This window comes from Sus scrofa, chromosome 14 (genome assembly GCF_000003025.6).
Source record: "Sus scrofa isolate TJ Tabasco breed Duroc chromosome 14, Sscrofa11.1, whole genome shotgun sequence".
Classification (NCBI taxonomy): Eukaryota; Metazoa; Chordata; class Mammalia; order Artiodactyla; family Suidae; genus Sus; species Sus scrofa.
In genome coordinates this window covers 11724805-11748132 of record NC_010456.5, presented here as the reverse complement: position 1 = coordinate 11748132, position 23328 = coordinate 11724805, and the positions used below count along the sequence as shown (strand labels likewise).

At 51.1% G+C, this 23328-nt stretch overlaps 2 protein-coding genes across 2 annotated transcripts in view; one reads left to right on the top strand and one right to left on the bottom strand.

Moving 5' to 3' along the window:
• Positions 797-23328, top strand: part of SCARA5 (scavenger receptor class A member 5) — a 131708-nt gene continuing 109176 nt past the window's right edge. The window contains 2 exon segments of the mRNA XM_005670449.3: positions 797-1168; positions 5189-5306. Of these exon segments, the coding sequence (XP_005670506.2) occupies positions 5195-5306 (112 nt within the window). The 5' untranslated portion in view covers positions 797-1168; positions 5189-5194.
• On the bottom strand, positions 2675-7131 carry LOC110256888. Its single transcript, XM_021074439.1, has 2 exons — positions 6146-7131; positions 2675-3626 (listed from the first exon to the last, which is right to left on the bottom strand). The coding sequence occupies exon 2, from the start codon at positions 3589-3591 to the stop codon at positions 2746-2748; it is 846 nt and encodes a 281-aa protein (XP_020930098.1). The 5' UTR covers positions 3592-3626; positions 6146-7131; the 3' UTR covers positions 2675-2745.

Below are 23328 nucleotides of genomic sequence, written 5' to 3'. Positions count from 1 at the left end.
AATAAATGGGAGTGAGTTCATGAATGTTACCTTCAGAGCTCTGTCCCTGCGGTGGGGGTGGAGGGCTTGGCATACATGCCAACTGACCGTGCAGCGTAGTTCAGATTCTTGAGAATTTCTGTGATGTCTTCTCCCATCATTACCGCAATCTGAAGGTCATTATGCCCTTAACATTCTAGTGAGATCTCCTTTGTACACGTAAACAGTCATGCTTAGGTTGATGTTAGATTTACAGTCCTTTGTGCCCAAGCCCACTGCTTAGCCTGGACTGCATCCCCTGCTGAAGACAGTGGGCTCCTCTCACGCACCCCTGCGTCCTGGCCCTCGTGCAATGTCAGTGAATTTCAGAAATGCTGGCTTCCTTGCTGAGTTGCATTGGACTTGACTTTGGGAAGTTCCTTCAGCACTCCCAGAGCCCTCTTCTGAATCTCCCCGGTGTGGCCAACTTGTGTTTTTTGGAGGTAGCTGTGACTTCAGGAAAACACAGAAAGTAATTCTAAGCCCAGTTTGGTGAATGAATTGAGCAATGCCAATCCTGTGCTATAAATACATTTACAAGGCTGGTTTTCTTGTGCGGCTCATAAGCCAGGTCCAGCTGCCATTCCACTCGAAGCTTTCCAAAAAGTATCTTGAGCAGGGCCTTTAGAACGGGAGGGTGGAGTCCCAAGACCAAGGCTAGCTTCTCTGCTCTGGACCCCGGGCGTTCCAGCGGGCGGCTGTAATGTGGAGATTGACCACTAGAGGGGGGACGCGTCCCAAGCCCCAGGGGAGCCTTGCAATTGCTCCAAGAACTTTATAAAGCCTGGCCGCCAGAGCTGCTGCAGTCCCGGGCTCAGACAGCACCTAGCAGAGCTGCTGGTGTCTTCACAGAACATCTCCCGAGCGCAGCCCGAGGCTGCCCAAGGTGAGGCACCAAGACAGGGACTCCCACTTGGGCACAAGTTTGAGTCTTGCCTCCTGATCTGATCCTCCTGGAGAAGTGTCCCCTGAGATCCTGGGCACTGTGCAGCCTCTTTCTATGATTCCATCTGGATTTGGCTGGCAGTGGGAACAAGCCCTGAGGGGCTGCTTGGGTCTTGGGGTGGTGGCAGCAGCCAGCTCGCCAGCCACCATGGTGAATGCCAGGAACTGAGGGGACGAGCTCTGCAGCCTCGTTGGGGACACTCAGGTGAGTCTTGGCACTGACTGTGCCCTAACACCTGGCATTGCTTCCCAAAAGCAGCCAAGGGACACAGGGCAGCCTCAGGACATGGAGTGTGGAGGCACTGGTGCTGGGTGGGAAGGTCCTAACTGCAGCCTGCGGGGACCTGCTGGGAACTCATCCAAGCTGCCTGGGCTGGGGAGTGTGAGCCCCCATTTGGGAGCCAGAGGAAGTGATCGCCTCAGTGGCAACTCTGCCTGGCTCCTGTCACAGCTCAAGAGCCTTTTCAGGGAGCAGATGGTACAGGTGACAGTTCCTCTACGTGTGCAGGGAGTGTGTGTGTATGTCTGTGCCCAGGAGCGGATCACATGAAGGAAGAGCTTGTTTATAAAACATCTGTGCCTCTCCAGCTCTAGGCTATGATTTATATTAACTAAGTCCAGTTAGAGGAGGAAAGCGCTTAAAACCACTTAGCGATTCTCTCTCCAGAGAGAGCCACATTCTCAGTGATTTCTACTTGGGTTACAAACTCTGTAGAGTTAGATGCTGGAGCCTAGAGATACCACCTTTGCAGCAACAAGCAAGGCTTGTGGACTCCGTCCTTCTGCTGCCCAAGCTGAGAGTGAGGGTGCAGCTCTCAGCTTGGATCTGCATTCATGATTTTCTCTTGTGAAGGGACCCAAATAGCACTGTTTCTGGGACCAGCTGGGCAGGTGGGAGGCCTTGGGAACCCAGAGATGCCGTATCTGGCTTCCTGGCAGGATCAGAGGATGCCGGGGGACTACTGGTTCTCACAGACTCTACCATGCACACAGCTCTCCCACGTGCACTGTTCCACACGAGGCTCGAAGGGACCGAGCAGCGGGTAGACGTGTTCTCCCCATCACAGAGGGGATGGCCTGAGGCTGAACCAGCACAGCAGATGGGGCCAAGGTCCCCAAGGATAAGAAGTGGAGCCAGGCTAGGACCCCATATGCTCTGAGCCCCACTCTCACAGGTCACTTTTGGGTCCACACCCTGCCCGTGTCTGTGGCCCTGGTCCCCTCCCTTCCAGTTCTCTTGGCTCCAGGGACCTATCTGACCCTCTTCACTGCCTTGTCTTGGGTCCTAAAGGTCGCCACTGAAGGGGACAAGGCAAGGTTGCGGTGAGCCAGTGCACTGGCTGGGAAGTCTCACCACCACCATGCCCCCCACCCCACACCCTTCGGGGGCCTGCCCCTCTCAGCCTCCCTTAGCTTATTTCTAAAATGGGACCGACAGACTGACGTCCCTCCACCCCTTCACAGGGCTCCTGGGAGGCAGAGAGATCCTGATGGCAAAAGAACTGTACCACGTGGGATGCAGGTACATGCCTGCCAGGTGGAAGGTGGGGGAGTGTGGGTATTGCTCTGTGGTTACCGCACTTGGCAGTTAGTTAGGTAGACTTGGCCCAAAGGCTATGAGACCGATGAGGATCAGAGGGTCCAAATTCCTGGCCCCCACCCCCACCCCAAGAAAGGAAAACAGCCCCAAATAAAACTTGCGGCAGACAGAACGTTCTTAGGTTTCATTCCCTGGTAACAAACATTAGCAGACTTGCCTGAGCACTTCCAATCTCATCACACTCACATCTGGCCCCCTGTTCGCCCCTCTCCCGGGCAGGCTCCCCCTCCCCCACCCCCACCCCGCCCCAACCTCGGCCGGTCTGGCGCTGAGGGGTGGGGAGGACGGCGAGGGGCCGCCCTACGGACACTTTCCAGATAAGAGGCTCGCATTCCAGCTCTGCTCCAGAGCAGGCGGTAGAGCGGGAAGGTGGAAAGGCAGATGGGGAAACTGGTCCAAGCCGGCTCCGCATCGCCACCTCTCCCGCCACCCCTCCCCGCACGCAGCGCCCCCACGGGCTCTGGGCGGCAGCTGCTGTTGCCTTTGGCAAAGAGAGGCTTCTCCCTCTCAGAGGAGACACTGGCCTCCCGCTTCGCTTCGCAGCTCTGCAGGACTGAGGCCAGAGGGAGGGGTGCCGCTGCTCTGAGTGCTTGTGAAAGAGGGAGGGTCCCCAGTCGCTTAGCAGCAGTGTAGCTGCGCGGGGCCCCACCTAGAGGCCCTCCCTGGGTGGAGGACTTGGATAGAGGGCTGGTGTCAGGAGACTCGCAAACTGGACACAACTGCAGCCCCGCGAAGCTGGGCTGGGAGCCGCTGGGGCTCCGGGAACCGCTGGAACAGGGAGGAGAGATGCTGGCAGGGCTGTGGGCCCCTCCACCCCTCCCTCCCACAGGCTGCAGGAAAGACCCACAGGGTCTGGGAACACCCTGCTTGTGCGTGATTGCCTGAGTGTGTGTGTGTGTGCACGCGCACCTGCATACATGAACGCATGTGCAGGGCATGTGGGGACTCATTACTTGAAGAGTCCAGAGCTGAAGCCCCTTGTATCCCTTATGGGCCAGTGAAAGGATGATTGGAAGGCAACTGGTCATTTCTGGCCCCCTCTCAGTCCTGAGGTCAGAGGTCCCTGGAGAGAAAGGTCAAATTGTGAAAATAGGGAATTTGAGTTTGCTGTGCTGGCCAGCCTCTTCCCTCATTGTCCCTTGTTATTGGAGCAGGGCAGGTGCCTCCTCTCCCTCCAGTCAGTGGCTCTTGTCCCCTCACTGTTACCTGCCAGGCCCTGTCCTCCCTTCCCCATGGTAGATGCCTAGCTTGGGGCCTCAGGGTTCAGTTGGCACTATGCTTGGAGAATTCACTTTTTTTTTTTTTCCCAGGACCACACCCACTACATATGGAAGTTCCTGGGCTAGGGATTGAATCCCAGCCGCAGCTGCAACCTACACCACAGCTTTGGCAACACCCGATCCTTTCACCCACTGCACTTGGCTGGGAATTGAACCTGCACCTCCACAGCAACCTGAGCCAGTGCAGTCGGATCCTTAAACCACTGTGCCACAGAGGGAACTTCCAAGAATCCACTTTTTAAAGGTGGACCTTTGGGTTCAGTATCCGGTAGTCAAAGAGCTTCAGAACCCAAGGTCAATGTGAACCAAGGAACTGAACTGCAAGCAGAAGGTCATTTGTCAAATCACTAAGCATCCATGTGGGAAGAGGATATTAAGTATTTTGTGTAAATAAATACTTTGCAATCTGGCTGGGCAAATGGATTCTTCTTTTTACACAAAGAATGCAAATGTATCTTAGAAAACCCAGAAAAGCCAGCAAACAAAAACAAGCACAAATCCCTGCCAGAGTCCTGTAATATTCGTCTCACCCAGAGAAACCCAGAACATCTTGGAACATAAGCTTTCCTGTCACGTACTCGGAACATGTGTAGATATAACAAAAAGAGATGGCATTGTACACACTTATGTCAACAGGGTTGGTTTGGTTCACTTCGAAGAGTATAGCATTTCTCCATAGTGCTGGTACCTTTCTGGAACTCAGTAGGGTCCACCCAAAGCTGCAGTGATTCAGTCTCAAGAGGCCATCAGACACCAGGGCTCTCCATGGCCTAAGGTCGTCCAGGCCTTAGTGTCTGGGGGACCCCACTGAGGCCACCGCCTCTCGGCCTTCCATGGAGGGGAACCCCTGCTGTGGTCCCCTTGAACCCTGCTCCTCTGATCACGCCAGCCCAGCCGGGTTTGGGAGCAGTTTCTGGCCTTAGCTGGGTTGGCTGGTGGTCTCTGTAGCCCATTTTGTGTCTAGTTTTGCCCCCATTTCCAACACAGAACAGAAACCTAAGCCTCCCTGATGTGCCCTGGGCTCTGGAAGCTTGGAAATGACTCCATTTGGGTCAGAAGGGTCAGTTCCTCCTGGCCCCACCCAGCCTGGCCCTCGGTGTCCCCAGCGCAGGGCTTCCAGCCCCACCAAGGGCTGTGAAGGAAGGAGACAGACCCCACAATCAGAAAGGTCCAATGGCCTTGGCCTCCCCAAGCCAAGGAAGTTGGGAAGGGGGACTGGGATCCTGAGGCCCTGGTGGCTAATGCCTGTGGATGAGGAAGGGTCCATTCACTTCTGTCGCCACCTACAGCTTACACTCTTTCTCTCTCCCCTGTGCCCTCCCTCCCTCTCCCGCTGGGGCTGCAGGACGTGATGGAGAACAAAGCCATGTACCTGCACACTGTGAGCGACCGCGACTCCGGCTCCATCTTTGAGGAGCCCTTTGATGGCAGGAGCCTGTCCAAGCTGAACCTGTGTGAGGATGGTGAGTGCCTCTGGCTGGGTCTTGGGCATGAGATTGACCCTGACCACCCCCCCCGCCCCAGCTAATACTGCATAGGTTGACTCTTTCATGCTCAGAAAGGTCTATTCTGTGTTTTCTCATTCATGTATCTCAACACATATGTGACCAGCAAGATGAGACCCACTTTAAAGATGGGGCTACTGGGAGCTGAGAAAAGCTTTAAGGATCACATAGTCAGTCATAGAGGGGCCCCAGCACTGAGCCTGTCAACTCCGGGGGCAGTCCTCTTGCCCCTCTGCCACCCTCTCCTCTGGGTGAGGCTGGGGTCAAGCTCAAGACCTCTGAACCAAGGAACCCAGACCCTCTTAGGTGAGGAGGCTCTAATCCACTTCCCGAAGCATTGCAGAGAAGGAGCGTACCTCTCCAGGGTGCTTCTCCTTCCCCTGAGTCTGAGGCCCCAGGTCATTGTGGCCCAGGAAGGGCCACATCCTGGTGACCCAGATGGCTCTGCATCTTTGGGGGCTGGTTATTTGCTAAAACTCTGGAGAGTCACTGATGCAGCTCCCTCTGGAGGAGCTCAGAGCACTTTGCCGACAGCTGGCTCCCAGGTACCCAGCACAGAGCTCGACACTTAGTGGGTGCTTAATAAATGCTTGTTGCCTCAACAAATACACTCCTTTTTGCAGTGAGTGTAGAAAAGAGAGCTCGAACCCCACTTCAGAGCTGAATAGGACACTCACAGAAGAGTTTTTAAAGACCTATGGTCAGTGAGATGGAGACAGGCCGTCTTAGAGTTCTCCAGAGAAACAGACCCAGGAGGATGTCTACACACAAAGATTGCTTATGAGGAATTGACTTACATGGTTATGCAGGCTGAGAGGTACCACGACCTGCCATCGGTGGAGACCCAGGAAAGCCAGTGGTGTGGTTCAGTCAGAGTCAGAAGGCCTGGGAGCCAGTGGAGCCAGGGCTGTAAATCACAGTCTGAGGGTCAGAGAAGATGAGAGGAGATGTCCCAGCTGCAGGAGGCAGGCAGAAAGCCAAAAGCAAATTCCTCTGCCACTTTTCTACTCAGGCCCTCAACTGGTTAGATGCAGCCCACCCACATTTAAGGAGCCATTGCTCTACTGAGATCACCAATTCAGATGCCCATCTCATCAGGAAACACCCTCACAGACACACCCAGACATGATGTTTCACCTGGGTACCCAGTGGCCAACCAAGTTGACACCTAAAATTAGCCATCCCAGATACCTTTATTGAACGCTTTTCTCAAGCATCCTGTTTCATTGTGCTCCCTTCTGCCAATTGCCTTTTCTTGAAATTACTCAAAATTAGAAATGACCCCCCCTCATCCAACCCCATCTTTCCTCCCACGAGGTGCTGAGTGTGGAAGGGAATCCAGGTGGCTCAGAAAGGCAGGGACTGCAGATTGTCTCAGCAGGGAGAGGAGACAGGAGATTTGGGCTCCTCACCCTGCCCTAGTAAACTTCCCACTGTCAGAGCTCTTCCTTTGCATTCCAATCAACAAACACATTTTGAGGACCCACGATGTGTCAAGCTATGGGTTAGGCACCAGAGATCCTCCAAAGAGAAATTAAACCATCCTTGCCCTCCAAGGGCTTCTGATCCCCGTGGAAGGGACTGGTGTGGCGACAATTACCCATAATGTAAAGGAGATAAAAATGTATTTGATTATTAAAGTCAAGCAGGAAGATGGAGTTCTCTTGGTGGCATAGTAGATTAAAGCTCCAGCATTGTCACTGCTGTGGCTTGGGTTTGATCCCTGGCCCCTGGAATGTCCATGTGCCTTGGGTATAGCCAAAAAAAAAAAAAAAAAAAAAAAAAAAAAGTCAGACAGGGTGAAGTCTTTCTGAAAAAGGTCTTAAAGACTGAATATGGTTTTGTAAGAGAAGAGGTAGGTGGGAAAGGTATCACAGGCTGAGCTGCATGGAGCCAGGCCAATGGTTCTGTCAAGTTAATGAACCTGGGAAGAGAGGAAGGCCTGGGGGTCTGGGATGCTGACCAGTGCTCAGCACGTCCCCACCGGCACATCAGCAAAGGCCAAGCTGGCTTTCACATCCTTGATCCACCCATTGACCCATCAGAAGGGAGGCCTGGTTTGGTGAGAAAGAACTGGGATAGCGCACAGAGGGGTAACTGGAGGACCACAAGGGCCAACCTGGGGTGTCAGTGGGGGAAGGGCAGAGGACCTCAGGAGTGGGGAACGGCCTGGGGGTGTCAATGGGGCATCGCCCCCCCTTCCCTTGACCTCATCTTACCTCCTCTTTCCTGAACCTGAGACTTAAAAAGTCCATTTGGACCAGAAAGACTGAAAAATAACAGTGACCCTAGCTGTGGGGAGATCTCGTCGGAGGGCAGCTTTAGAGCCAGGCCAGCAAGTGTCCTGGGGGTCCCCTGAGGCCCAGCACCCCATGAAGTGGGGCGGCTGCAGTTGGAAGATGTGGGCTGACTCACCCCTCCTCCCACCCCAGCGTGTGACCTGCCAGGCATGTCCTCTCTCTGGGCCTCAGTGACTTCGTCTCAGTGCCACATGAGGGCAGAGGGGGTGTCTCTGAGGTCCTGTTCAGTCCTAAAATTCTGTGCACAGAAAAAGACTTGGTCGTTGCATTTGCGGTGTGGTCCTTTTAAAACCTAAGTTGGAGCATAGCCCAGCCAAGGCTCCCACCTCCATGAGAGTAAAAACCCAGGCACTGCTCATGGCCTGGAGATTCTGACCTTCACAGGGGAACGACTGGCACACTCTCTGGGGCCTCTGCTCTGCAAAAGGCTGCCATCTCTGACATACCTGTCCCCAGACCTGCCCAGCTCCCCTCTCCTCCCCATCAGGGCTTCCTGTCCCCCCTGCTCCCCAGGCACCTTCCCCTGCTTCTCCTTATCCTTTTTTCCACAGCCCTAGTCTCCTCAACACACTGTCATCTTCTTATTTATTTGTTTATCATTTACTGTCTGTTCTTCACCAGAAGAACACAGGCTGGACGAGGGCAGACACCTGTTCATCCATGTCTGCCAGCCTGGCACATAGCAGGTGCTTCTAAGTGTTTGTTGAATAAATGAATGAATGAATGAACAAACACAGAGGCCCTTGACATCTAAAGGTGGCAGAACAAATAAATTCCAAACCTGACTTCCACATGGTCTGGGTCTCCTTCGCCCTTCATTCCTGGATGCCAGGCGCAGGGTCAGGGGGCTGGAGGACCCCAGAAAGACTGGAGTGTTGACATGAAACAGCCACCTAAAAGCTCCTGGGTTTCTGGTTTGATTTTTTTTCCCCCTTCCCTTTCGTTTCTAAGAGGAAAAATGGTGAGCTCTGACATGGGGAAATTCAAGCCAGATTTGATCTGTTTCCCCAGCATTTCTCGGCTTTGATCCTCATCTCTGGAGACTAACAGGAGGGGGAAAGAGGGGTGGGGCGGGCAGGGTGGAGGGAGGTTGACTGGAAAGCAGGAGGGGACAGAAGTGGGGAAAGGGAAGGAGACTCTTCCCGCCTTGGGCCCCTGAGTAAATTAAAACAGTGTCAGCTGTGTCTCCAAGTCCCTCCCAGGATTTTCCCCTTGAAAGTGGGGCGATGGGGAGCCGTCGTGGCGCAGTGGACGAATCCGACTAGACATGAGGTGCGGGTTGGTTGTGCTCAGTGGGTTACGATCGCGTTGCGGAGCTGTGGTGTGGTGCAGACGCGGTCGGATGCGTGCTGTGGTCTGCGTAGCAGTGGACAGCTCGATGACCTAGCTGGAACTCCATATGCCGGACGCCAAAAAATAGAAAAAAAAAAAAAAAAAAAAAAAAAAAAAAAAAAAAAAAAAAAAAAAAAAAAAAAAGTGGGCGATGGAGACCAAGCTGCACAACTGCAACCCAGCTATTAAGGTGTGACTCAGGCTTTCCTGCAGCTAGGGGTTTAAAGACGTTAAGCTATAAATGCGTTATGCATCCATCCTGCATGGAAGACTCCCTCCCCTCCCCTCCTCTGCTCACCTCTCCAGCCTTCTCCTCCTGCTTGGCTTCCGCCCCCCCCCTTCTCTTCATGCACCAGGTGGGAAGGAAGCCGAGGGGCTCCTTCCATTCACGCTTGGGTTCCCCGTGCCCTTCAGGACAGGCCACCTTGCTGTCTCCCGCGTGGTACTTCCCACACCCTTGTGGGCTCTTTCCCATGCACCCCTGCTCCACAGTGATGGCTTTAGGACCTCTCTGTCCTCTGCACCTTTTTGGCTGGGCCACCTCTCAGGACCCCCGCCTTCTTCCTCTGTCTGAGCTGCCAGCACCTCGCCACAGCCCCACTGTGGACAATGAGGCGCCCGGGGCAGGGGCCTCCCAGCTCTGGGTCTCCCATGGGGAATAGCACAGCTTTCACCTGTGTCGCTGGCATCCAGGGTGGCTCATGGTGGAACGCAAACGTCAAGGTCCTCCAGCTGAGCCCCCTCTGACCTCGGTGCGCACTGACCCCTCCCTTTGAGCAGACACCCACACAGGGGCCCAGCTGGGCTTGACGCCTTTCCTCCCCTCTCACCTCTGGGGTCCTGCCTTTCTCTTTCTGCCTGGACCCCTGAAGCCTCTCCAGTCTGGCACCAGGAGGCGGAGGGCTGGGCGTGGGTGATGTTTGGCTCCTCTGCAGTCCTTTCCAAGGGCCAGAGAGAGGTGTTAGTGTCAGAAAAATATTGCAGTCACACTCGGCCCGTGGCCTCGGGCCTCCACCACACTCCGGGCGTCATCCACCGCCGCAGATGGGAGGCTGGCCAAGGTAATGAGTTACACATGGTCCTGGCCACGCCTGGACGCCTGCAGCTGGGCGGCTTGCTGAGTTGAGGGCCCAGAGCTCCCCAGTCCTATGTTCCTGCCCCCATAAAATTAAATGATTCTCTTAGGGGAACCCCCACATCCACTTCTCATTAATCAAATCTCCCCAGCTCTGCTGGCATCGCAGAGCGCCAAGGGCAGCAGCCCAAGGGTGGGAGTGACTTCCTGGGAGGATCTGGCCCTGGCTGGGGCCTCACAGAGGGTCCCGCCCTCTGCAGGTTGGAGAATCAGGCACTGGAGCAGGAGGGGAGCCGAGATGTTAACTCGTGCGTGCCGCCGTGGCCTCGGCACCACCAGCTAACTCCGGGCTTGCTTGGGGCTAGTGACCAAGCAGGATCCTGGGTCTCTCTGGCCCCAGGGACCATCCCTCATAAAAGGGTGGCAGCCTTGGGAGGTGCCAAGAACCTGGAGTTGAACTTGGGCAGGTCTGGGCTCAGCATGGCATGTCATCCGTTGCCCCTTCACTCCCATCCGCCTCTGCTCACCACTCTCTGCTTGTGGGGAGCTGAACTGGAAGGATGAAGATGGGAGCTTGGCATGTTTATTCCTCAGCTCCTGTCCTTCCACCTGACGTCACAGCCCCTTGTAAGCCAGCCACCGTCTCTACACGGGCTTTCCTTTAACAAGCTCCAGTGACTGCTCCCCTCCTGGGACAGGGGATGGTTACAAGCCCTAGGACACCACTCTGGCCCTTGTAGGTGTCTTAACCCCTGGCCACACCTCAACACATATTCCCTTTATTAAATCCTGTGACGTTCCCTAATTCAACTGGGCTGTGTTTCACTGGAGCCCTGACCCTCTATTCCTCAATGTCCCCATCTGCAAAATGGAATAACGCTACTCAGCTCTCAGGACCTGTGATATAACCCGAGTAAAGCACCTTGGACACAGTTCACCCTTGACACACCCTGTTTCACTTCCCTGCTGTTTGTGGAGGGCAGTCCCCTGCACACCCTGGGGAAATGGAGAAGGATGGGGGAGACAGGAGCAGCTGCTGCCGCCCAGGGTCCCCTGGGAAGCACCCATACCTCTTCTCAGAGACCCCTGGCCTGGACATGTTCTTACCTTCTTCTTAAGACTGGTTTTTACCAGAACCAGATAGTTCTAATTGTCTGCAAAAGAAAGCAGAGCTGTGGTTAGTGGGAGTCCTCATGAAGCCTAGATGCTCAAGGAAATCAAGTTCTTTTAGTCCTATCCCCCAAGTAGTAGAATCTGCAAGGAATATGCTGGGTCCCAAGGCCAGCTTTCTCTGTGGCATGTATGAGTCTGTTCATCCCCCACCTCCAACAGAGGTGGTAGATCCCTGAGGTTGGCCACCGGAAGAGTCTAGGGGTGCCCTTCATTGTCCCTGAGTGGAGGCTGGCCTTTGGTGCCAGGCACACACAGCCTCCCTGGCATCTGGTACCTGGAGCCACACTTGATATCCATAACATCCATAATAGTCTCTCTTTTTCCATATGGGGATGGCCCTGCAGGGCAGTGAGAAGGAAGTTCTCTTGTAATGTCACGAGTATGGACGCAGTGCCCTTCCTTTCCCACCGATGCTGGGCCGTGTGGATGAAGTATAGCACAGATTTAACCAGGGTTTGAGTGTTGCCCAGTGAGTGTGAGGAAGGCAGGGCAGGATTGGAGAGGAGAGGGTGTGGGAGAGAGTGGAGAATGTAAATCGTGGAATATGAGTTGGACAGGAAGGGAAGGATGGACCAGAGATGGGAGAGGTGGCTCTCGCCTGGGACTCAGAATTAAGAAAGGGCCTCAATAAAAAAAACAAAAAAGGAAAAAAGGGTCTCGATTATTGGTAAGGCCAGTCAAAGTGTAATGTGAGCCACATGTGCAATTTGACAGTCTCTAGTAGCCACACAAAAGAGACACAGATGAAATGAATTTAAATAAGCAACTTGGAGTTTCCATGATTGCTCAGTGCTTAATGAACCCAACTAGTATCCATGAGGATATGAGTTCAATCCCTGGCCTCGCTCAGTGGGTTCAGGATCTGGTGTTGCCATGAGCTCTGGTGTAAGTTGCAGTCATGGCTTGGATTCCAAGTTGCTGTGGTTGTGGCATAGGCCGGCAGCAATAGCTCCGATTCGACCCCTAGCCTGGGAACCTCCATATGCCGCAGATGCCGCCCTAAAAATACAAAAGACAAAATAAATAAATAAATAAGGAACATATTTAATCCAGTGCATCTAAAATATCATGAATCTAATATGTAATTGTCAGGTTCATCTGCTCTGCACTATCTCCCTCAGTCCTTGCCTACACAGAACAAGGATTTGGAGGTGCAGGCTGAGAAGCACAGTAATGGCACCTGGATAGAGCCAGTGGGTTCGTCGCACAAGGATGGAGGCAGGTTGGTGGGAGGTTGTTCCCGCTGGGAGGTGCTGCAGGAGCACCGGAATAGACCTAGTGATCTTGCTGTGCACAGACCAAGGCAAGCGGTCTCTTCAGGCAGGAGCGATTAGCTCAGGAAGGGAGCAGTTCTGGGTCGAAGGGAATTTCCCCTTGAACTGAACTGACACCTTAGTGTAACAGCTCTGGCCTGGGATTTTTTAATGAGCTGTTCCAGTCCATCACCCCAGGTGAAAAACCTGCTCCTGCTGTTTGCCTCCGAGATCACAGTCAAGAGTCAGGTAGCAGTGTACCGCAGGTTCTTTCTATACCGTCAGAGAGAGCCTCCGCCTTGGGTCAGGGCTGGCCCTGGCTGCAGCTGGATCCTCTGATTGGTTCCTGGCAAGGATGCCTTATTTGCATGGGAAAAAGGTTATAAGGGGATGCTCCGTAGGGCATGCCTCTGGTATCCGCATGTGTCTTCATTGTTTGATCGAAAGCCTCCTGTTTTTGGTAACGATAAATGGTCAGTTTGGAATCACCTGGGTCAGAGTCCCTATCCTAACCTACCTAACATAATCACCATAAAAATGATGGCGATATTTAGACATTTTTACTCAGGCTGAGCTTCAAATGCTGGTGTGTATTTTGCACTTCAAGCCTGTCTCGTTTGGGGCCACATTTCAGGAGCATCAAGAAGGTGTGCAATCAGGAAAGGAGGGAAGATCAGGAAGTTAGGCCTGGAGTCTGGGAGAGGGTGACAGTGAGCCAGAGACGGGCAGGCGGGAGCACGTGTGTCCTCTGGCAGGAAGTGTGCAGCCCTGTGATGTGAGAGTGAGGCTCAGCGAGAAGAGAGAGAGAAGGTTCTGGAAGTAGCGACGAGAGCAAAGAACCTTCCCTTAGGCCAGTTGCAGGAACATGAGAGAGAGAAGTCCACACCTGAAACCGAAAGGCAAGCTGGGTGCAATTAAAACAAGATGGAGAAAAAAATGTTCATGCAGAGTTTGGGGAAATGAGGGATTTTTCAGATGACTGGCCTAGAGGATGGGGGCCACAGTGGGAAGGTTTCCACAGATGAAGAGGGAGATGGGGCTAAAGGAGGATAAACAAGGCTGTTCGGGTGGGGAGGCTTGGGGCTAATAGAAACCAGCACGGAGGATTCATTGAGGTTAAGAGGCTGGTCTCAAGGCTGAACTGCTAGCAGGACTGTGGTGTGTGGGCTGGGGGAGGGGTTGGAGGTGGGGGAGCATCCTGGAGCACCAAGAGCTCTGTAAATTATTTTGGCTTTTATGGAGGCAGGGATATTCCTGGAGGTGGTGAGAGGATGGTGTGTGTCCAATAGAAGTGATAAAGATACAATGTGATGCATAGAAGAGATCCTAACACAATGGCTCTCCTTGAAGCACCTGGCGCAGGCAGGCGCTGTGCTCTGGGCTTCTGTAAATTGTCTCCATTACACCTCAGTACATATTCTTATTCCCAGTTTGTGGATGAGAAGATGAAGTCATAGGTGAGGCAAACTGCTCGAAGTTACCCAGCTAAGACAGGGACAGAGCCTGGATTCAAATCCTCAACTGCCTGGTCCTTAAGCCCCACCCCTTTAGCACAGCTCACCCTGTTGGCTGCAGTTCCAGACCCCAGAGACCCGGTACTTTCAAGAACTGGGCTGGAGGTGCTGAGGGGCTAAGAGATCAGATTCTTGGAGTCTCAGGTTTCAGAGGTGGAGACATCCTGGCCGATGACAAAGCTAGGGTGGGGCCGTGGGAATAAATGGCTAAAACGCAGGAGACAGATGGAACGAATTATTCTAAGAGGTGCCGCTGGCAGGAAACAGATATAAATGCAAATAGATTTGGACACGAGCACAATGACGGGGTCTTAATCTTAAGGGACACTAACCTTTATGGACTTTAGGTCAGAGAAGGGCCCCACCCTCCCCAGAGTCCCTCCCTCCACCCTCCTTGCCACCTCCTGGAGCTTCTGGCCTGGAGTCTGACCTCCATGAGCAGAGCTCAGCAGTAGGACTGGGGAGATACAAACACAGCTTCGAAGAGGGGGCCCAGCAAGGTAGGGCTGGCCAGGCCCCTGCCCTGCAGACACAGATCCTGGTTAATGTAAGGCCCAGCCACAGAGCTGATGGGGGCCTGGGAGGGTCCCAGTCTTCTGCAGTGTCCTGAAGCCCACCTACTCCCTGGTGCCTTCCTGCTTCCTGCTATCTGACTGGAGGCTGAGTTCAAGTCAAGATAATCCAAGATATTCATGGCAGGCAGAAGCAGCCCTGGGTGTTCCTGTTGTGGCTCAGTGGAAACAAATCTAACTAGCATCCATGAGCATGCAGGTTCAATCCTTGGCCTCAATCAGTGGGTTAAGGATCCAGCATTGCGGTGACCTGTTGTGTAGGTTGTAGATGTGACTCGGATCTGATGTTGCTGTGGCTATGGTGTAGGCCAGCAACTACAGCTCCTCTTCAACCCCTAGCCTGGGAACCTACATATGCTGCAGGTGTGGCCCTTAAAAAAAAAAAAAGCAGCAGCAGCAGCCTGGTGTTGCGAAAGTCCTATTGAGAGAGGTGGCGGCAGGGAAGGGTAAAGCAGAGATAAAGCAAACAGCCCTGGGGTTCTCCCCTGGGTGTTCCTGAAACAGCCGGGCTCCTCCAGGATGCTGGCTCCATTGGTCTTGGGACTGGCTGCTTGAAGGAGAGGGAGCTGACCCTTTCATGAAAGGGCTAAATGGGCAGTGGAGATGGAGTCCATGAATCAGTGGTCTCAACCACCATATCTTGCTCCAAAAATGGCCACTGAATGAATGCAAGAACTGTCCTTGGGGACTCCTTCCTCTGACTTTCCCATTACACCCACCCGTATCCCTTCTCCGGACCCACACGTCCTCCTTTTCACAAGACTAAAACTTCCCAGCTCTGCCCCTTGCTTTGGGCAAGCCACTTGACCTCTCTGAGGTTCAGCTCCACTGTCTGGTAAACAGGAATCATCAAACTTCCCATCACGATGGTTGTCGTGTTTAGGGTTAATGTATCTAAGCGCTCAACCAGAACAGGTACTGGGGGAGGGGCCGCTGTGGTTCTGTTGCTTCCCATTGTTGGAGATTCCAAAGCAATTTCGATGTGTAGGTTTTATCATTATCCGTGCACGTGGTGGCCACCAGATCAGGAGACGACTGTCATGGGAAAAGATCGTTTGTCACTCACAGATCCAGAGGAAAGGGACACATCATGTCCCCGTACAGGCTGCGGATGGGGGGTGGTCGGGAGGCAGGAGTAATCGGAAAACAAAGCTGAGGGTCTCTAAGGTGGTTTCCTTGGAAGGACTGGCTGAGACAGAGGAAGCCAGCTTGGTATTTATAGCTTGAATAATTTCTCCAGGTTCTGGGGCGTGGGGCTGTCCCTGGCTGTCTGATACCTGGCCCTGGGGTGATTAGGGCAGGGGGCTAGTGGCCAGGAGTGTGAGAGCTGGATAAGGGAGGTGTTGTGGGCTCGGGATTGGTTGGTTTGCATACTAAACTCTTGCTTCCAAGCAAACCATTATTATCTCCAGGAATTGATTAGCGCTGGGAGGGGCTAGCAAGCCTCCCAGAGGTCAAATCATCAACTACAGAGACTAGAATACAAGGTTATTACAAAAGTCGAAACAATGGTGTGGAGGGCCCAGTAAATGTGTGTTTTGTTCATTAGTCTCATCTACCTACAAACAGTCAACAGATGCTCATTGAGCATCTGCTATATGCCAGGACCTGTGGGAGCCAAAAATGAATCACAGACCCTGCCTTTTGGAAGCTGACCTTTGACAAATATGTATTTCTGTTCATTGACTGAGGAGTGCCATTCCGTTCCCATTATTCGCTAGGCCATCACTGGTCGTTTCCCAATGAAGCTCTATACATGACAACTCTTGGTTCTAGGCTTTACCTGGAGACAGAGGGGACAGGTTCAGTGGGTCTGAAGACCATAATCTTTGCTCAGATTCATGGGCCACCCTTCTGTGGCCCAGCCTGTGCTGGTCCCTGCTGTGGAGCTTGGAGTCTTCGGGGGCAGTCCTAGCTCCACCCTGGGCAGGTGGCGTGGCCTGGGACCTTAGCCTTCCTGTCTTCAAAACCAGACACCCAGATGGCCTTTCCAACTCAACTGGTGGTTGGGAGTTGGGGGAGTGAGATGGGAAGATTAAACGTACCCGTTCCTGCCCCAAGAATGGACCAATTCATCAAACCAAGGCAGACCAGGGGATGGGCAGGAGGTTGTGCTAATGGCCTGGAAAAAGTAATGGTTTTAAAATGGAAATAGCTGAGCCCTGGCCACCACATTGCAAACATATCATTGGATGATTTATTTCCTCTGACCAGGCTCCAGGGGAGAAATTGGGACTTTTTTTGAGAGGGATCCAGAGCCACTCTGTCAGAGGAGGGCCTCTTGGCCCCAATTTAGGCAGAACCCTGAGCCTGCTGGTGTTTAGGGTCTCTCCACATTGAGACAGCATTCTTGCAATCCATGCGCTGCCCATGTTGGGCAAGAGCCCGGCCATCTGAGCCCGGCCATCTTCCCCCAGCCCCGGGCCCACTTCCTCTTCCTGGGGACTCCTTGGCTCCTCCCTTCCTCCTAGGTCATGACCAGCTAGCTCACCTTGCCTGCCCTCATCTCCCCTCCCTCCTGGCTTTCTCTCTCCATCCCTCAGCCCCGGTTGCAAAATAATATGCACACCAGCCAGAGTCCCGTCCCCCTGCTGCAAAAAGAAGCACACAAGCCCCTGATTGTTCTCAAGAATTTTTAAGCAGAGTAACTTGAGAAATAGATAGGGATTGGGAAAAATAACAAATATTGCAGGACAGTTACAAAATTACAAAATACCTCTGGAAGTACTTGGAGAAACTGTCCTAGGTCATCATAATATCTAAATTGAATTAGCTCTGCCACCCCACTCCACCCCCGCCACCCCTTCTCCCTTTCTTAGAGATGGGAGCCCATCTGATCATGTAAAAGACCGTAGCCTCCTTTGTCTGGCGCCCTCACTGGGCTGTCTGCCTCGAAGACTTAGGTGTGCAGTCCTGAAAGGCAGAGGGGATTAGGGTTCACCTCACCCCCACTGGTGGTTTGGGACCCTCCCAGATTCAGATGAAACTGCTCTTTATCCCTGTCCCATACCCTCCCCTTCCCTTTCTTGAGGGCCAATAAACAGAGGTCCCCGTTAAAGCCAGAAAATGATGGCAGCTTCAGAGACAGAGGTTATTTGGGGCTGCCTGTTACACTGAACGACGAGAGTGGTGAGTAACCAGAGTGAGGACGATGACGTCAGCCTTGGGAGGGCAGAACACGAGCCTCGATGCGTCCAAGGTCCCTCCCAGCCATAAAACCTTATCTTCACCTGCTGTTTATGAACTGTGGGACCAAAGAGAACAAGAAAGAAAATGACCACGTGTTTGTTGTTGGAAGAACTCAGGTGACCATTGAATCATTTCATCCTTTTTTTCATCCTTTTTTTTTTTAATGTTGCTTAGACCCAGGTTCTTTGAAAAGATATAAACACCCGCTTTTATCAGATGCAATTTATGAGTATTTTTTTTTAATGGGAGGAAAATAAATTCAAGCAGATAACTCCCAGCATGCCTTAAAATTATGATCAAAAAATTGAAAAAGGAAAAAAGAAAAAGAAATTGAAATGAGGAGTTCCCATTGTGGCTCAGTGGTAATGAACCCTACTAGTATCCATGAGGACGAAGGTCCGATCCCTGACCTTGTTCAGTGGGTTAAGGTTATGGGGTTGTCGTGAGCTACATTGTAGATTGAAGACTTGGCTTGGATCTGGCATTGCTGTGGCTGTGGCATAGCCTGGCAGCTACAGCTCTGATTGGACCCCTATCCTGGGAACCTCCATTTGCCACAGTGTGGGCCTAAAAAGACCAAAAAAAAAATTGTAAAAAGAAATTGAAACATGAGTTTGACAAAGATAGGCTAAATCGAGGCAAGGGCCAACTCAGAATGCTTTCTCATGCTCTTCCAGCCAAGGTGTGGCAGAGACAGGCTTTGAATCTGTCACCAGAGAGCGCCACACCCATGTCTGTCCCTTGTGAGAGTAGCAGGGACCCTCACTCACCTAATTCGGTACAGGGAAACGAAGACCCAGAGGTGCCAAGGCTCCACCCCAAGGTGGCACTGACGTTGAAGGACCATCCCCCAGTGCATCCTCAGCTCAACTGTCCTGGGCTGAGTGGTTTTCTGAGAAACTTTCCTTTTCTGTTCTTTAATCCTCGCTCCCAAGCACCTCCCCACCCTTAGCACACAGTATTTTAGCAAAAGCTCTTTAAGGGGTACTCTTGTTCCCATGATTCAAAAGAAGCCTTCACAATTTTTTCTTTATTTAGGTTTTTTTTTAATTATTAAAATATAGTTGATTTACAGTGTTGTGCCAGTTTCTCCCCTACAGCAAAGCGACCCAGTCCTATATATGAGGGCTTCACCATTGTAACCTATGGGAATAATAAAATAGATTGAGACAACCCCATTTTAAATGTGCCCCATTAAGGAGAAATCAAAGGCGTTTTGTTGCTGTTTTTTTTTTTTTTAAACTAAACCAAGCTCTGATCATAATAAGATTTTTCATTGATTTTCCAATGATGTGTCTTCATGTTGTTTTGACATGACAAATGCCTTTCTCCAAAACTGTGTACCTCGATGCCATGGATGTATGACTTCATCTTTGAACTGGAATCAGAACGTCCAGGGGTGGGGCTCAGGTCAGGAGACATCTAAGAAGATTCACGCATGATGATGCTCCTTAGCCAGGATGAAGTGTTGATTCAGGGCCAAGGACTTGCTCCCACCATTTACCTATTTGGACCCTAAGTGGCAATTCCAAATCATAGGTGAACAAGGAAAGTCAAGATTTTGTTTATTTTTTCAGACCAAAATTTTGCTCAAAAATGTTGGTTTTTTCCAGCCAACAAAAATGTGTCAACTGTTTGCATAAGGCAATTGTAAGAGCCAAATGGCTTACACATGTCTTTGTTCTTTTTTTGGCCCCACCCATGGTATGTGGAAGTTCCAGGGCCAGGAATCGAACCTGCACCACAGCAGGGACAATGCCAGGTCCTTAACCTGCTAAGCCACCAGGAAACTCCCATGTGTCTTTGTTCTTACAAGGAAACTACTTCGGTTGTGCTGTATGCTGACTGATGGGCAGGGAGACGGGTGAGTCTCAGAGGACCTTTAGAGGATGGGGCAGAGGAGTGAAAGTCGATAATTGTGAAGAATGAGGCTAGTGCCAGAGATGAGGGCAAGGTGATGCCATTATTTCAATGGTATTGAATCCTTAACATTTCACCTTCCAGATTAGTCTTAACCTTGAATATCTAAAAAGTTTGGTTTTGCTTCTCTGTAAAGTGAATCTTCTGTGAAATGCATCAACTTTTCTCCTGCAACTTGTCCTCGAACAGTAATTTCTTCTACTAAAGTCAACGATTCCCAGAATGTGACTCTATTACAATACAATGGTATTTAAGGTGACATTAAGTGACATGTGGGTGTGATTTTTTTTTTTTTTTTTTTGGCTTTTTAGGGCCACGTCCACAGCATATGGAGGTTCCCAGGCTAGGGGTCGAATCAGAGCTGTAGCCAATGGCCTACACCAGAGCCACAGCAACTCGGGATCCGAGCCGCATCTGTAACCTACACCACAGCTCACGGCAACACCGGATCCTTAACCCACTGAGCAAGGCCAGGGATCGAACCTGAGACATTATGGTTCCTAGTCGGATTTGTTTCCCCTGCACCACAAAGGGAACTCCCAATGGGTGTGAATTTGTTATTTGAATATTCAGGTATTTACTTTCATGTAATAAATAGGAAGACCCAAATTTTCCACTTAAGAGGATGCTATAAAATTTCCTTCTTACATAAATTTAAGTTTAAAAAGCAGAGTGGGAGTTCCCATCATGGCTCAGCAGAAGCGAATCTGACTAGGATCCATGAGGACGCAGTTTCTATCCCTGGCCTCGATCAGTGGGTTAAGGGTCCAGTGTTGCAGTGAGCTGTGGTGTAGCTCACAGACACAGCTCAGATCTGGTGTTGCTGTGGCTGTGGTATAGGTCAGCAGCTACAGCTCTGATTCAACCCCTAGCCTGGGAACCTCCCTATGCTGTGGGTGTGGCCCTAAAAAAATAAAATAAAAATTAAGCAGAGTGATACAACATTGTAAATCAACTATACTTGAATTAAAAAAATTTTTAGGAGTTCCCATCATGGCTCAGTGGTTAACGAATCTGACTAGGAACCATGAGGTTGCAGGTTCGATCCCTGGCCTTGCTCAGTGGGTTAAGGATCTGGCGTTGCCGTGAGCTGTGGTGTAGGTCACAGAGGTGGCTTGGGTCCCGTGTTGCTGTGGCTGTGGCGTAGGCCGGCAGCAACAGCTCCGATTAGACCCCTAGCCTGGGAACCTCCATATGCCACAGGAGCAGCCCTAGAAAAGGCAAAAAAATAAATAAATAAATAAATAAAAAATTTTTAAAGTGGAGTGAGAGAGAAAATAATAGGAGTTACTGCTGTGGTGCAACGGGATTGGCGATATCTCTGCAGCTCTAGGACACAGGTTTGATCCCTGGACTGGCACCATGGGTTAAGGATCTGGGAGTAGGTCACAACCACAGCTCAGATCTGATCCCTGGCCTGGGGAACTCCTTATACCATGGTGCAGCCAAAAAAGAAATAAAATAAAATAATAGCCCTGGGATACTCAGCTCTGGCAAAATTGTGCAAGCTGCACACGGACAGTGTGTCTAGAGGTTAGGAAACCACCATTCATTGGGAGGCAGAGTGCCACGCCGAGATAAACATCTCCCAGCCTGGCATTCTGGATGCAGCCTGCAAGTCACTTTGTACCTATTTTTTTAGTTCCTATTTGCTCTCTGGTGGCCTTTGTCCTCTGCAAGCCTCTTAGACTCCTTCTCTTGGCTTCCTCATCTCCTGAGACGCTGCCCCCCTTTTTGGAGGCCACTGCAAGGTGGAAAACCTTTCCTTTGATTCTCCTGGATCTTGGAAGAGTTTTGGTTTTGTTCTGCTCCATTGGTGCCGTTTTCCCCCTCGGTTTGGTTTTGTGTGTGACCGTGTCTGCAGACAATGGCTATGTTTAATACCTGACAGCCTTGTCTGGTCCTTTCCTCAGAACTGTTCTCACATGGAGGAAGAAAGTTTTCTTCTTAAAGTCACAGTTTTCAACTTTCTAATAGCTGTCAATCAGGGGATAAAGCTGGAGAAAAAGATAACTGATTACAGCCCATCTACCAAGTCCTATCCTTCAAAGCCCTCGTGCTGCCTCCTCCAGGCAGACTCTGGGGTGACACAGAATGAATCACTGCCTCTGTGGTGCCACCTATCGCCTGTGTCACCCTTCACCCTTCTACTCCTACTTCATTCACTCCTGTGTAATAGGTATCCGCTTATATGTCTTCTTCCCTTCAGGTGTGAGCATCTGAGAGGCAGCGATTGAATCTTCATCTTTCATTTAACAGATATTTTCTGAATGCCTACTATGTGCCTGGACCAGACGCTGGGAAGTTCGATGTGAAATGATCCCTCATGCGCCTTGTGCTCAGTATTTCCTGATGTCTATCCCAGTGTATTAGTCATCCATAGTTGTGTAACAAGTTACCCCAAACCTTAGCAGCTTAAAACAACAAAAAATTATTTTCTCACCCTGCATCTGAGGAAGCCATGGGTGTACAAGGAAATCTGAGATTTTATTTTTTCAGATCCAAAAAATGTGCTTAGAAATATGTATATACATATAATCCAATCTGGCAGACATCTGAGAGTAGCTTAGCTGGGGAATTCTGGCTCAGGGTCCCTCATGAGAATGCTGTCGAGATCTCAGCCATGGTGTACTCATCTGAAGGCTTGGTTTTGCTGGAGGACCTGCTTCCAGACTCACGCACGTGACTAGTGGCTGGAGGCCTCAGTTCCTTCGCATGTAGCCTCTCCATAGGATATCCATGACATAGTGGCTGGTTGCGCCCACCCCCAACCCACAGTGAATATTCCCAGACAGAGAAAGAGTTCACAGGAAGGAAACTGCAGTGTCTTTTGACTCATCTCAGGAGTGACACATCATCACTTGTGACATTTTCTATTGAAGTCCAGGAGAAACTGCAGAAGGGGACCATGTAAGGGGGCAGGAGTCATCCAGGGCCTTACTGAAGGCTGGCTACACAGTAGGACAGTGGGTGTCCAATAAGAGTCTGTTAGCCTTTTTACCCCAACAATCCCTAAATCAAAATTTTTACTTTTTAAAAAGAGCCCGATTTTTAGAGCTGTTTCAGGCTGACAGCAAAATTAAGGGGAAAGGACAGTTCCCAAGTACTCCCTGCCCCTACACTTACACAGCCTCCCTCACTACCCACACCCCCCACTAGAAAGGTGTGTTTGTTATAGTTGATGAACCTGCATTGATATGTCATTGTCATCCAAAGTTCATCATTGACATTAGGGGTTACTCTTGGTGTTGTGCATTCTGTGGATTTAGATAAATGTATACTGACACGTGTCCATCAACACAGTGTCACACAGAGTAGTTTTAATGCCCTAAAAGTCCTCTGTGTTCCGCCTATTTGTCCCTACCCACTCCCAACCCCTAGCAACCACTGATCTTGTTATTGTCCCCATAGTTTTGCCTTTTCCAGAATGTCATGTAGTTGGCATCTTTACTTAGCATCTTTACTTAGTAATAGGCACTAAAGCTTCTTCTATATCTTTTCATGGCTTGATGGCTCATTACTTTTACTTTTTTTTTTAAAACAAATAAATGAGCATGCTTTTTGCCCCGCTTTTACTGATTCTTGCATCATTTTGGAGTGTTTTTAATCTTCCACTTAGCTTAACTAATTTGAGTGGTTTACTCAGCTCACA